This window comes from Notolepis coatsorum, assembly GCF_963971535.1.
Source record: "Notolepis coatsorum genome assembly, chromosome: 11".
NCBI classification, from domain to species: domain Eukaryota; kingdom Metazoa; phylum Chordata; class Actinopteri; order Aulopiformes; family Paralepididae; genus Notolepis; species Notolepis coatsorum.
Genome location: NC_140175.1, coordinates 45,239,518 through 45,253,544, shown reverse-complemented (window position 1 = coordinate 45,253,544; position 14,027 = coordinate 45,239,518). Strand labels below are relative to the sequence as shown.

The 14,027-nt window shown below is 42.5% G+C and overlaps 1 protein-coding gene across 2 annotated transcripts in view; it reads left to right on the top strand.

Annotated features, from left to right (window-relative positions):
- strbp (spermatid perinuclear RNA binding protein) overlaps positions 1-14,027 on the top strand; it is a 141,910-nt gene that overhangs the window by 50,214 nt on the left and 77,669 nt on the right. For both annotated transcript variants that reach the window (XM_084324535.1, XM_084324534.1), the window contains exons 2-3: positions 6,448-6,815; positions 10,364-10,550. In XM_084324535.1, the coding sequence (XP_084180661.1) occupies positions 6,448-6,815; positions 10,364-10,550 (555 nt within the window). The remainder of the gene's footprint in view (positions 1-6,447; positions 6,816-10,363; positions 10,551-14,027) is intronic.

The window sequence follows — 14,027 nt, the reverse complement described above, 5'->3', positions numbered from 1 at the left end:
ACAGTAGCCTTACAGTGCCTTACAGTGTATTGCAAGGTCTGACATTGACCAAACTTGATATGCATGACCTTGGTGGGCTCTAGGTCAACTCCTGAAAAGGGGGTCAATGTCAGACTTTGCAATCAAAAGTTAGGGGGCTAATAACCCTTGCCATAATTTCAGTGCGCCCCCTAACTTTTGATTGCAAGGTCTGACATTGACTCCCTTTTCAGGAGTTGACCTAGAGCCCACCAAGGTCATGCATATCAAATTTGGTCAATGTCAGACCTTGCAATACACTGTAAGGCACTGTAGCAATTCTTTGTCATTGCCGCCATCTTTAGTGTTACATCCCCTCACACTCCAGTTCTCAGGCTGCAGCTGGTTTAAAAGCTAAAGTAAACCGGCTTCTCTGCTGGCTGTGGCTCCAGAGGAGTTGAACAGTTCTGGCTCTGCTAGTTTATTTTCGATCTTTTGGCGCTTTTTTGGTGGACAAACCACCGCACATGTGCACCGTGACTCGTGACTGGAGTCTAGTTCTGCTAGCACACATAGCCTACTGATTTTTTCGATTTTTTTATTTATTTCGATATTCGATATCGATTATTAAAATATATCGCGATATTTATCGTTATCGTTATATCGCCCAGCCCTAGGTTGAGAGAGGAAGAAAGAGATAGAGAGAGATGTGTGCGTGCCAGGGTCAGTGTCACTAGATTGGAGGTGTCATTGAGTTTAGAATTGATCTCAGTCCCCATAAAAAAGATACATGATGAGTCAGCATGGGGACAACTTACCTTTTACTGCAGAGCCCACACACACACACACACACACACACACACACACACACACACACACACACACACACACACACACACACACACACACACACACACACACACACACATACATACGCGCACACAGACATACACACAAACATACACAAAAACACATACACACATGTTCAATTCAAGAGTTTATTCATCACATGTGTGTGGGTGTGTGTGCATGTGTGTTTGTGTAGATGCGTACATGTGCATATGTGTGTGTGTGTGTGTGTGTGTGTGTGTGTGTGTGTGTGTGTGTGTGTGTGTGTGTGTGTGTGTGCGTGCGTGCGTGTCTGTATATGCATACTGTTAGTCACAGGGGAGAGCAGAGCAGTCTTTTATTTAAGTTGAATCTGTTACCAAGGTGTGTGTGTGTGTGTGTGTGTGCGTGCGTGCGTGCGCGCGTGTGTGTGTAAGAAGAGAATGTGCGTTCTTTCCTACAGTGTTTTGTTCCTATTACCTCTGAAACAGACAGGAAGTGAGAGCAGAATGGCTGGACATGAGTCATATTGTATGTTGGCGCTAGAGGAGCAGACACACCGAGCACATTTTTTCTTTTTCTTTTGAATGTATTCTGGAGTCACTGCAAGTGAAAATAGCCTCAAGACTTGTACTCTAGTACCGAGTGGCAATGCTTCCAACTACACAGACTGAGTCACGTGCAGCACTGAAATGAGGTACAGACGTCATGAGGATCCAGCGACAGCCAGGGGAAATAAGAAATAGTGTACGTCGTCCTCCGAATTTAATTGTTTCCATGGCTACACTTACACTTGTTGGAGCTGTGATGTTAGACTTTAGCGCAGCTTTCGATGTGATCGATCATAGTCTGCTGCTGAACAAACTCAAATGCTATGGCTTTGGCTCTGTTTCTGTGTGTTGGATGGAGACCTACCTGAGAAGCCAGCAAGTCTTTTTCAATGGGAGCTTTTCTGAAAGTAAGGTGTTGCAGTGTGGGGTCCCACAGGGAAGTTCGCTTGGGCCTTTGCTATACTCAATATTCACAAACTACCTCCCCTATGTATTAAATAAATCTAATGTAATCATGTATGCTGATGATTCGACAATGTACAGTACAGCATCAACATGTAGTGAGTTAAAGAATATACTTAAAATAGAGCTTAAAGCGATAACAGACTGGGTCAACAATAACAAACTGGTACTCAACATTGCAAAAACAAAAGCAATGGTGTTCGGATCCGGGCACATATTAAGCAGCGATCCACAATTAAGCCTGACTCTATCAGCTCTATCTTTAATCTTTTAAAATGTTCAGTTGCTATCGCATGCACTTATCTGTGTTTCACTACACATATGAGTGCATGCTTATCAACTGTTTGCCTGTTTTACTGCAACACTACTATCACCGACATCTAAGAAGGGAGATCCCCCCTTGAATGGCCCTTCTAAGGTTTCTCTCCTCCACATTGCCTGTGGTGCATTTTTTCCTATTGCTAGGTTTTAGTGAGTTTTTCCTTACCTTCGCGGGGGGTATGTCTGGGAGTGTTGCATTTATTTTGCATTTATTTTAAATGTTTTGGACTTTATGGTGTTCTTGTTTTGTTCTTGACTTATTGTGATGTTTCTTCTTGACTTGTTTAAAGAAGACGTGTCCGGCCCATCGGGACATTAACGTGTGTTGTCGGGCCTTACAAATACATTTGATTTGATTTTTATCTGGCTGGTCAGCCAGTGGAACAGGTAAAAGAGACTAAGTTGCTTGGCATGGTTCTTGATTTTGGTTTAAAGTGGACAAGGCCTTTGACCGGGTTGAATGGGACTACTTATTCTATACTTTGCAGAAATTCGGTTTTGGCGAGAAATTTGTGTCCTGGGTCAAACTTTTATACTCCTCTCCAGTGGCATCAGTTCGAACAAACGATGTGACTTCGGAATATTTCCCCCTACATCGCGGTACAAGACAGGGTTGCCCTCTCTCTCCGCTATTATTTGCGTTAGCGATCGAGCCACTAGCTATTACCTTTCGCATGGACCGCCATGTCCAAGGCATCATTAGAGATGGACAGGAACAAAGAATCTCGCTATATGCGGACGATGTCCTGCTGTATATCGCGGATCCAGTGGCCACACTTCCACGTGTCCTTCACATACTACACGAGTTTGGTGTCTTTTCTGGTTATAAATTTAATTTAAACAAGAGTGAACTTTTCCCCATAAACTCTTTAGCTAGAAATCTCCCCCCCTCTATGTTCCCCTTCAAGCTTTCCCCAAGCTGCTTCCGTTACCTTGGCATAATGATAACACATAAACATTCTAATCTCATAGCGTCCAACTTCACCCCTCTACTGGAGCGCACTAAGCAGGATTTTATCAGATGGTCGTCACTTCCTTTATCACTTGTTGGCAGAGTGAATACTGTGAAAATGAACACATTACCGAAATGTCTGTATTTATTTCAAAATATTCCAAAGTCATTTTTCAAAGCCCTCGACAGGGCAATATCAGATTTTATCTGGAATAAACGCCCAGTCCGAATAAATAAAATGGCCCTCCAGAAGCCTAAATCGCAGGGAGGCTTTGCACTACCCAATTTCTTGGCCTACTATTGGGCTGCAAATATTCACAGCATTCTCTATTGGAGTCATTCCCATTACGGACTCTGTCAGTGGGTGCCGGCATGGGTGGAGATGGAAAGGGCATCTTGTTCTAGAACATCTTTGCAATCCTTAGTTTGCTCTTCGCTCCCAGTCACAACCGCCCAGTACACCAACAACCTCTTAGTACAACACTCCCTCCGGATCTAGTCCCAGTTCAGAAAACACTTTGGTCTCCACGCCATGTCACCATTGTCACCTGTCCACAAAAACTTCCTTTTCCCTCCCTCTATGGTGGATGAAGCCTTCAGCAACTGGTTTAAGAATGGCATTCTGAGCATTTATGATTTGTACCAAGACAGTTCATTTATGTCTTTCAATTGTCCCTAAAGTTTAACTTACCAAAAACAAATTTTTTCAGATATCTACAGATACGTGATTTTGTTAAGAGCAAATTTGCTCAGTTCCCCCATATACCTCCAAAAACTGTGATCGACCGCATCTTGGAGGTGAAGGTTGCAATCAAAGGCTCAATATCTAAACTATATAACATCATATCCCTATCCCTACCCCTACCCTCCTCAGTATTGGCTATAAGACAAAACTGGGAGTCCGATCTAAATCATCAATTTACAGACAAAGAATGGGAAAATGCTCTTGCCCGAATACACTCTTCTTCAATATGTGCCCGCCATTCACTGATACAGTTCAAGCTCTTCCACCGTCTATATTGGTCAAAGACTAGACTTGCGAAGATAAACCCTGGCATGGATCCCACATGCGACCGGTGCCACCAAGCCCCGGGCTCACTTATTCATATGTTTTGTCCAGCACTGGCCCCTTTCTGGACTTCCAATTTTAAATCTTATTCAGACATATTTTTTATGAATGTTGACCCATGCCCTCTTATTGCATTATTTGGTCTGACACCGGAGAACGCTGCAATATCTATTGGGCAATCCAATGCCATGGCCTTTGCCTCACTCATTGCCAGACGCCTCATCCTATTCAACTGGAAGGCAGCCACTCCCCCTTCACACTTACACTGGATGAGGGATGTTATGTCTCTTATACATATAGAGAAAATCAGATTTACAACACAAGGCCACACAGATACCTTCCACAAAACATGGCAGCCCTTCCTATCTCATTTCAAAACCCATATGACTCCTTCCAAACTTGGGACCCCATGACCCCCCTCCTTCCCCCATCTACCTTCCTGACACTGCTAGCCCACGTATGGCTGGGGAGATGGCATTGTGGTGGTCTGCTAAGGGTGTTAAATTTACTTTCCATTTTATTTGTTTTACCATCTGGAAATTACGCTACTAAAATGGAGAGTATTACTTATATTATATATTACTATTACTGTCTTTCCTATTTATATATATATATTTTTCCCTCGTTTTCTTTTAATTTTACTTCATTTCTTTTTGCGTAGCTTTGTCTGTCACATCTGTATTTATGTTTAATTATAAAAAATTTCTTTTATTTAAATTTTTTATTTTACATGTATGTTTGTCGTCACTCTCACTGGGTGGGATGCTGGGGTGGGATTAGGGGATAGGAATGGGGAAGGAAATGGAAGTTGTATAATTTGGATAACTGAAATGTATAAATCTGTACAAATTCTTCCAATAAAAAAAGATAAACCATAAAGTGGACAAATCAAATTGACAGTATCATAACAAAAATAGGAAGGAGCATAGCTGTGACAAGAAAATGCATTTAACACCAACCACTTTGAAAGAAGTCATCCAGGCTCTGGTTTTGTCACATCTTGAGTACTGTCCCGTCATATGGTCATCGGCAGCAAAAACACAGAAACTACAAATAGCTCAAAATAAGGCTGCCAGACTAGCTCTCCACTGTTCAAAGCGCACTAACATTGGAGTTATGCACAGAAATGTATCATGGCTTCCGGTTGAGAAATGTCTGCAATCCCGTCTCATTACTTTTCTCAGAAATGTTCAAGTTGTCAAAAAACCACAGTATTTTTATGAGCCATATGTATATAAACACAAACTGAGGGTCGTCAAAGCTATGTATCTGTCTGTTTTGGATTATGGAGACGTAGTTTATAGACACGCTGCTGCTTCCACCCTTTGGATGCTGTATATCATTAGGTTTATCACCGGTGACAGTTATGGTACCATCATTGTATCCTGTATGATAAGGTCGGGTGGTCCTTTTTGGCAGAGAGACATGACTTGTCATCTGTTTCTACATAAAGCCATTATTGATGATCTTCCTACATCACTTCATTACTGGACTGGAACGGGGGGGGTCGTTTTAGCTCGAAGCTGCAATCGTTACCAAAAGCATGTTTTAGGTTCGGTAAAACACGACACTGTGATCGATACAAAAGCATGTTTTAGGTTCGGTCAAATATACCTAAAATAGACCTTACCTTAGTCAGAAGGTACTCCAAAATGAATAATCCCAGTCTATCTATGGCTATCATACGGGAAACAGGTTAAAATTTCGGGTTAAAATTTCAGGTTAAAAAGCGATCAAAATTGACCGATTGCCTGACTCCCTCTGAGGGGGAGGAGTTCCTGCAACAAAAAAATAAGCAGAGAGAGAAAGACCCAGCGACCTTACCCAGTTCAAAAGGTAGGCGATACTGCCACCTGGCAGGATTCGATCGTCATTGCAATTTTAACATAGGCAGCGGTGCCAGGGAGACACAGGGAGGTCCGCGCAAGTGTTTAGATCAAAGGAAAAGTATCAAAGGATCAAAATCTGAGAAAACTTGGGTATGGCTCTCAACAGTTGGCGACGAAACCCAAGAAAAGTTGGGTTTGGCGGCCAATGAGTTAAGGTCCCCAGAGTTTACACTGAACTAGGAAAATCTGCTTTTAGCTTCTGTGCCCCCAACACGTGGAATGATTTGCAAAGCACTTTAAAACTGAATAATTTAGTATCCCATTGGTCAGTTTTAATCTATAATAGCCAACCATTTCACCTCAGTCTGAAGTTCTTTTAATTAATTTAAATTGTTTAATTGATGGTTGAGCATCAATTATCTCTCACACTGTCTCCCTTTCTCTTTCTTTCTTTCTCTATCTCTCTCTCTCTCTCAGAGGTCTTTCCGGTCTTTTGGTAACGATGACCGCCATGTCATGGCAAAGCACTCCTCCATCTACCCCTCCTCTCATGACCTGGAGGCCGTCCAATCGCTGGTCTCCACGGTGGAGTCTGCCCTCAAGCACGTCTCCGATTGGCTGGACCAGAGCAGTAGCGACGCCCACAGCCAGGCTGACAACCAACCAGCAGACGGCACAGAGTCGGACGACCCTGGCGACAAGCCAAGCGACAAATCTAGTGGCAAGCCTAGCGACAAGCCTAGCGACAAACCTTGCGACAAGTCTAGTGACAAGTCTAGCGACAAACCTAGCGACAAGCCTAGCGAAAAACCTAGCGATGGAGCAGAGGATTCCAACAACTGCAGGTGAGATCACAGGATGGTACTCATTCCCCCTCAGAGACAATAAAGTTCTTATCTTATCTAATCTTGTTTTATCTAGTCATATCTATATCTAATCTTATTTCATCTAATCTTATTTTATCGAATCATATCTTATTTTATCGAATCTTGTTTTATCTAGCCATATCTAATCTAATGTTATTTCATATAATCTTATTTCATATAATCATATCTTATTTTACCGAATCTTATTTTATCTAGCCATATCTAATCGAATCTTATTTTATTTTATTTGATCTAATCTAATATCATTGTATCTATGATAATTGACCTTATCATATCTAATCAAATCTAATTTGAATGTATTTAATCTTATCTAACATTATTTTATCTTATCTAATCACATCCAATCATATATTATCTTAATTTATCTTATCATTCCCTTCATTCCCATTTCTTCAATAATGAAACGTGTTGGAAGTATGAGATATGAATTTCTTTTTTGTATAAGGAAGTTGCATTGTTCATTTCAATACCTGTAATAGTACAGTAGTCCACACACACACATGTGCATTCAGTTAAGTTGGAATATGACTGTAATACAAACAGTTCAGTTTGTCAGGTACATGCAACACAGATTACAGTGTTGACATCTGTCTGCTTGAGAAAATACCATGTTCTGCAATAAAAATTATTGAAGTGAGATGAACAGACTGAACTTTATTTTATTAGATAAAACATGTTGACAAAGTTTTACTTTGCAGTTGAAAAAAGGTAATTTTTATTTTATTTAAATCGCGACGTATTTAGTATCACGATACTATCGTATCGTGACGCAAGTATCGCGATAGTATCGTATCGTGAGGTCTCTGGCGATTCCCACCCCTACTATCTATCTATCGAGAACCGAGGCACGGATTTGGTTGAGTGAGGTGGCGTTCGAACGGCAACAAGTAGATCTTTCTAACGGTAATTTATATGTTCGGCAGCCGCTAGACGCTCGCAAAGTGCTGTGACTTTCGTGTGTTCCGTGCACGGGCACATCGGGCGTATACGTCCCCCCACGCTATTTGGCTATTTGAATCTCTGGATTTTCAAATTGTATGATGATATGTTTTAACTGTATTTAAAATAGAATTCCTTTATGTTATCAAGTGTCACTTGATGACATAATTCACAAATTCAAGTCTTGATGCTCTAATTTCCAGTTAAGACCAATGGAATAGCACAATGTAGATTCGGTTTTCGGGTGGATTTTCCCATTAACACATTGGGCGCCATGCATTGTGCCCATCATTATGCCCTCTCTGCCACCGCTGTAAGCCTATGGAGATGTTTACCTTCTTTGCAGGGCTATCATTTTTATTTTTTTTATCTACTTTTTCTCCCATTTTCTATTTTTTTCTCCCATCCCAATTTCGTATAGTCCAATTCTACCCTCCCCTGTCTCGAACGCTGTTAGGCCATGCCTCCCACAAGCCGGCTGCAATGTGGACCAAGCCTTGCATCACGTGTCCCCTCCGGTACATGAGGAGGCAGCTGTCGCATCTTTTCACCTGTACAACGCGATCTCTCAGCGGCGAGGGTCTGTGTGGGAGGGACACGCCGCCCCCGTTGCTTCTTGATTCTGCTGCACAGGCGCACCAACCGACCTGTAGGAGTCGCTGTCCACAACGTCCGATCCGCACCCACCAGCTTCCCACCCCTAACACTGCCAATTGCGTTAGTATGAATGACCAGCCAAGCTGGTAGCAATGCCGAGAGCTGGACTCGAACCAAGCATCTCCTGCATTAGTGGCGAGCGCCTTGCCCACTGCGCCACTTAGCCGCCCAGGACTATAACTTTTTAAATATTATAGCTATATCTGCATTACTATGGCCCATTCAACATCGGGTATCTATCATTCCGGATGTGGGAACGTTATATTTTTTCATTCATACATTGTTGTGTTAATACCGTCGAGAATATAAGTATGTTTTTAAGCTTTTCTGCTGTAATTCCAAAAACGCTAGTTATAGGCCCTGAAGCATATGATAGATTATCGATTGGCGTTTCTTTCCTATACACGCTATATTAAAAAATTCAAATGTATATGATCGGTATAAGGGCGGCTACGTGGCGTAGTGGGCAAGGCGCTCGCCACGAAATGCTGGAGACGCTGGGCTCGTCAGTTCGAGCCCAGCGCTCCACATTTGCTTTCAGTTTAGCTGGTCGTCCGTACTAATACACATTGGCCGTATTAGGGGGTGGGAAACTGATGGGTGGGGATCGGGCGTTGTGGACAACGACTCCTACAGGTCGGTTGGTGCGCCTGCGCAGTAGAATCAGGAAGTGTCGGGGGCAGCGTGAGCCTCCCACGCGTTACTCCTCGCCACTGAGAGATCGAGCTGCGCAGGTGAAAAGATGCGACTGCTGTTACCTAAAGTACCGGAGGGGACTTGTGCTATGTATGACTTAGTCCACATTGCAGCCGGCTTGTGGGAGGCAAGAAACAGCGTCCGTGACAGGGGAGGGTTGAATTGGATGATACGAAATTGGGATGGGAGAAAATATAGAAAAAAATGGGAGAAAAAGTGGATCAAAAAAAAATGTATATGATCGGTATACATTATGCTTCATCATGCGTGAAGGAAAGGGGGGGGGGGGGGGTCGTTTATTATTCCTTGATCATCAGTAACGGCTTTATTTAGTATGGGTCAGACTGATTACAAACAAAGAAATGGACAATCACGCTGAAAGTAACGTTAGTTGCCTCTTACCGTTCGCCGATGAGACTGGAGGAAAAATATCCCAATTATTTGACGTCGATCTGCTAGATCCATTTCCGGTTTGTATGACGCAATAAACGCCGAAATCATATCGATTATTGCGTTTCGAAAGCGATCCAAATGCACTCGAGTGTGTATATTGATCCACGCCACAATATATCTCTGGCAGAGGAATTTCCTCGATGCACCGATCGCCACTTCCGGTTTGGCGTGAGTGTAACTCGCCCGACCATCCACCAGGCGGCGGTATTGAGGCATGGAATATCAGAACAGGGTCCGGCTGCGATCCGGAGGGAGGCTGGATGAATTATGAATGCCATGGGCGAAAAAATTAAATATTGATCCCAAACACGTGATACGCCATTGTTGGCGTTCAACGCATGGCGGGCAATAACGATTTACGCCGTTCTGGGCACACAATGTGTTAAAGATCCCATGAAAACTTTTGTCTGCACCAAGTTATCATCTATTTATCACTATTTATCACAAAATAATTCACAAAAAGCATTTCCTTTTTATTTTTGTCCAAAGAAAGTCAAGAATACTTCCTGGAAAAAGTATGTAATCTGTGAGTTGCAACTCTGCAATTGAAGGCAAACACCAAGAAAACTATCCAATACAATTCCCCCACATGTATAAAAACTGTAAATGTGCAGGTACTTTAGGATGTCAATCAAATCGACCCCCGTCCCAAAGGTCTGTTGCATTCCCAAATATGTAAAATCGCAGACGGTCACAATGCTGTAAACGCCGTTTCCATGGATATTTTCCTGACCTGTATGATTGACCTGTGTCCTATGCAGGGAGTTGAACAGCGGTGGAGGCGATGTTGGCGGCGGTGTGCTGTGTGGCGTGCTGAGGATTGGCCTGGTGGCTAAAGGCCTTCTGATCAAAGACGACATGGACCTGGAGCTGGTGTTGATGTGTAGAGACAAACCTACATACACACTACTGGACACTGTCTGCCACAACCTGCCCGCACAGATACAGGTTAGACACACACACACTGTCTGAATACCTATTACAGCAGAGATGGAACTAAATCACTCTGTCTCGCTACATATTACAGCAGAGATAGATTTACTCAAACACAAAAAGCATGTACAAACAGTATGTTTCAGTTAAAATTAGAGTTCGATAGTGGATTGTTAAAGGCTGATATAACAACGATAGTCTTTCCTGTGACAAAATGGCATCCAATATAATCAAAAAAGTCAACCAACAAACTAGATTCTTGTACCGGATCTCCTCTCTGGTAAACAAGAATACCCTGAAGACTAGGGATGGGTACCTTTCACATTTGAACCGATACGGTACCGGTACCTGTGAATCAATACCGGTACCCAACGGTACCTTTTTTCTGTACTTTAGTCTCAAGAAATTGTATTTGCCTACCTCAGTCGTAAAAAAAAAATCCAAACTTCAAATACCTACAATTTCGACAGTTTTCGGCTTGCCATTGCTCCGACTGCTTTGTTGTTGAATCAAGTAAAATCCTAGGTAAGCATATATTGTGCGTGTGAACGTTGACATAAAAAAAAAGTAAAAAAGTCTCACTTGAATCGATACTCGGTAGTACCGACGTGTTTCGGTTGGGTACCTCAAAAGTACCGAATTCGGTACCCATCCCTGCTGAAGACTCTGGCAGGAGCACTCATTCAAGGGTACTACGACTATGCTTGCACCTCATGGTACCAAAGCACCTCAAAGGCGCTAAAAACAAGATTACAAACATCACAAAACAAACTGGTCAGACTACTGCTTGACCTTACTCCTAGAACCCACCTCACCCCTGCCCACTTTGACTACCTAGGATGGCTTAGAGTAGACGACAGAGTACAGCAACTTGCAACGGGCCTGGTCTACAAGATACACTACACCACACAGGTACCCATGTACATGTCGAAATACTTCCCAAAGGTTAGTGATTACCACGCCCACAACACCAGAGGGAGTTCCACAAATCATGTGCAACCCAAATTCGGCACAAACAAGGGACTAAACACATTTCTCAATTATTTATGCCACAACAATGTGGAACGCCCTACCAACACCCACAGCCGTAAAAAGATGTGAATCCCTACCCACATTCAAAACCGCTCTTAACACTATGACGACCGGAGCCCCGCGGCGATTTAGGCCTCAGAGGACAGAGGATTGTAAACAAACCGATGTACTTTCTAAGAGCTTTATATATCATTTATAGTATTGCTATCTGTCCATTCTCATTGTCACTTGAGTGCATAAACCATGCCTTCATAATGGCTTAAAGAAAATAAAAATCCATCGGTTGGTTGTCATTTTATAGCGTCGTGAATATAAGGTATATCGCGCTTTTCGTCTAGGCTTTTCTGCAGGAGGCTGCAAAAAAGGCTAAACGTTGGCGCCGTTATATCAAACGCCATTTCTGCTGTATATATACGAATGAAATAAAACAAACTGCGTAGCATCCAGACTATTACAGAGCATCTATGGATGAAATGGGGGCGGCGGGGAACGCCGATCAGTATTATTGATTAGCAATAGAGTGTGCGTTCCGGTAGCCAATGTCAGTAGTCTATCACGTTAGGTTATAAAACAATGTCCAATCCAGCTGTAATTTGGGGTAATATTATCCTACCGTCAGGCCATGTGATCGCCGGCAGCATTTCCTTACCAGTCATCGGATTCTGGTAGATCGATATGCACTTTGGCTAATCATAAATCCCATTATTCCACGCTGTAAAATACGTTCGGCAAGCTGATCAAAGATGGAGGGTCTTCGTTTTGGAATCAAGGCTCTATGATTCGCCCACAGGACTGTAAAAGCATTTTTTTTTTTAAATCCCCTAAATGATACGGCAGTGGATCGATGGCGCCCCTAAGCGGATCTGGCCGGTACTGCATGTTTCGAAAGTCAAATATGTGGAAAGATCCTGCAAGTCGATCGGGGACCTAATAAGCGTTATAAATATGGAATAAAACAATAACAACTCGTCACGAGTATACTCGTGGCTCTGGACCACAACGCATGGAATCGAAACACGTATATACTCGTGAACGGACGCCATAGTGTTAAAGAGCACCTACGGGAGGCTACAATTCGAAACTAGCCACCGTAAATGTCCAAACCCCCCCCCACCCCCTCCTAATGTACAGTCTCCTCCCCATCATATGTATATATTCTCTGTTAGGATCTATGGGTAACAGTACTGTATATTTGCATATGTCACAAATGTAACAGTACTATATACCTGTATGTCATGTATGTCCCTATGCCATAAATGTCATGTATGTTGAGTATGTCATAAATGTCATGAATTGAAAATGGGGGACCCTGATGTAAACAAGACAAACGCCTTTCTCTGGTCTGCATCCCCTTAAAAAAATTGTGTATTGAGCCGTACTGTATTGTACCCATTCTGCAATCTGTTAAATAAAGTTTTCATTCATTCATGCAGTCTAGAGCAGGAAACGGCTGTTATCTCACCCCCCCCCCCCCCCCTCTCCCCGCACGTGAAAAAACTGCCTGGTTTGGGAATAATTCTACATGTGACTACCAGCTGAAATGATCCTGGCTGTAAAGAGGAGTCTTGTGTGGTTCAATTGAGCCCGTTTTCATTCAGTACCTTGAGGTGAGAAGTCAAGGGAGCCCTTTGAAATAGTTTTTTTTCCAAACATCAATAAAAGCAAATGTCTCTTATCTATTTTAATCCTAACAAATACATGATATGAGGTATATAATCTCCTCTACCCTCTGAATTGTAGCTTCTTAGAGGGTTTTATAATATTTGTTAAAAGCAATCTGGCTAAATTGAGAGTGTTCTTAAATAGAATGTCCAGCCCCAACGTGTGTGTGTGTGTGTGTGTGTGTGTGTGTGTGTGTGTGTGTGTGTGTGTGTGTGTGTGTGTGTGTGTGTGTGTGTGTGTGTGTGTGTGTGTGTGTGTGTGTGTGTGTGTGTGTGTGTGTGTGTGTGTGTGTGTGTGTGTGTGTGTGTGTGTGTGTGTGTGTGTGTGTGTGCGTGCGTGTGTGTGAGAATAGGAATGGGCGCGAACATGAAGTACAGAACATGAACAAAAATAGGAGAGAGAGAGACAGGAAGAGGAAGATATATGGGAGAGAGAGACCGAGAGATAATGGAAAGAGAGAGGGGAGAGAGACAGAGAGATGATGGAAAGAGAGAGAGAGATGCTGTATTTATAAGTCATGTGTAATTAATACGCTCCTCTGCTTCCATGCCATGAGGTTTCATAATTAACAAGACATGGCATAGGCCTGACACACACACACACACTCTTCTTTCTATGCAATTCATATGCAATTCCTAATACATAAATGTCACTCAATATGAACTTTCTAATCTGGAGTATACTCATTAAGTTAATGATAGGCTTGTGAGTTCATGAGGCAGCGTATATTATGTAACAAATAACTTTTAAACGTTTTATATGTATTAACAAATAAATAAGTAACAAATGCAACAATTT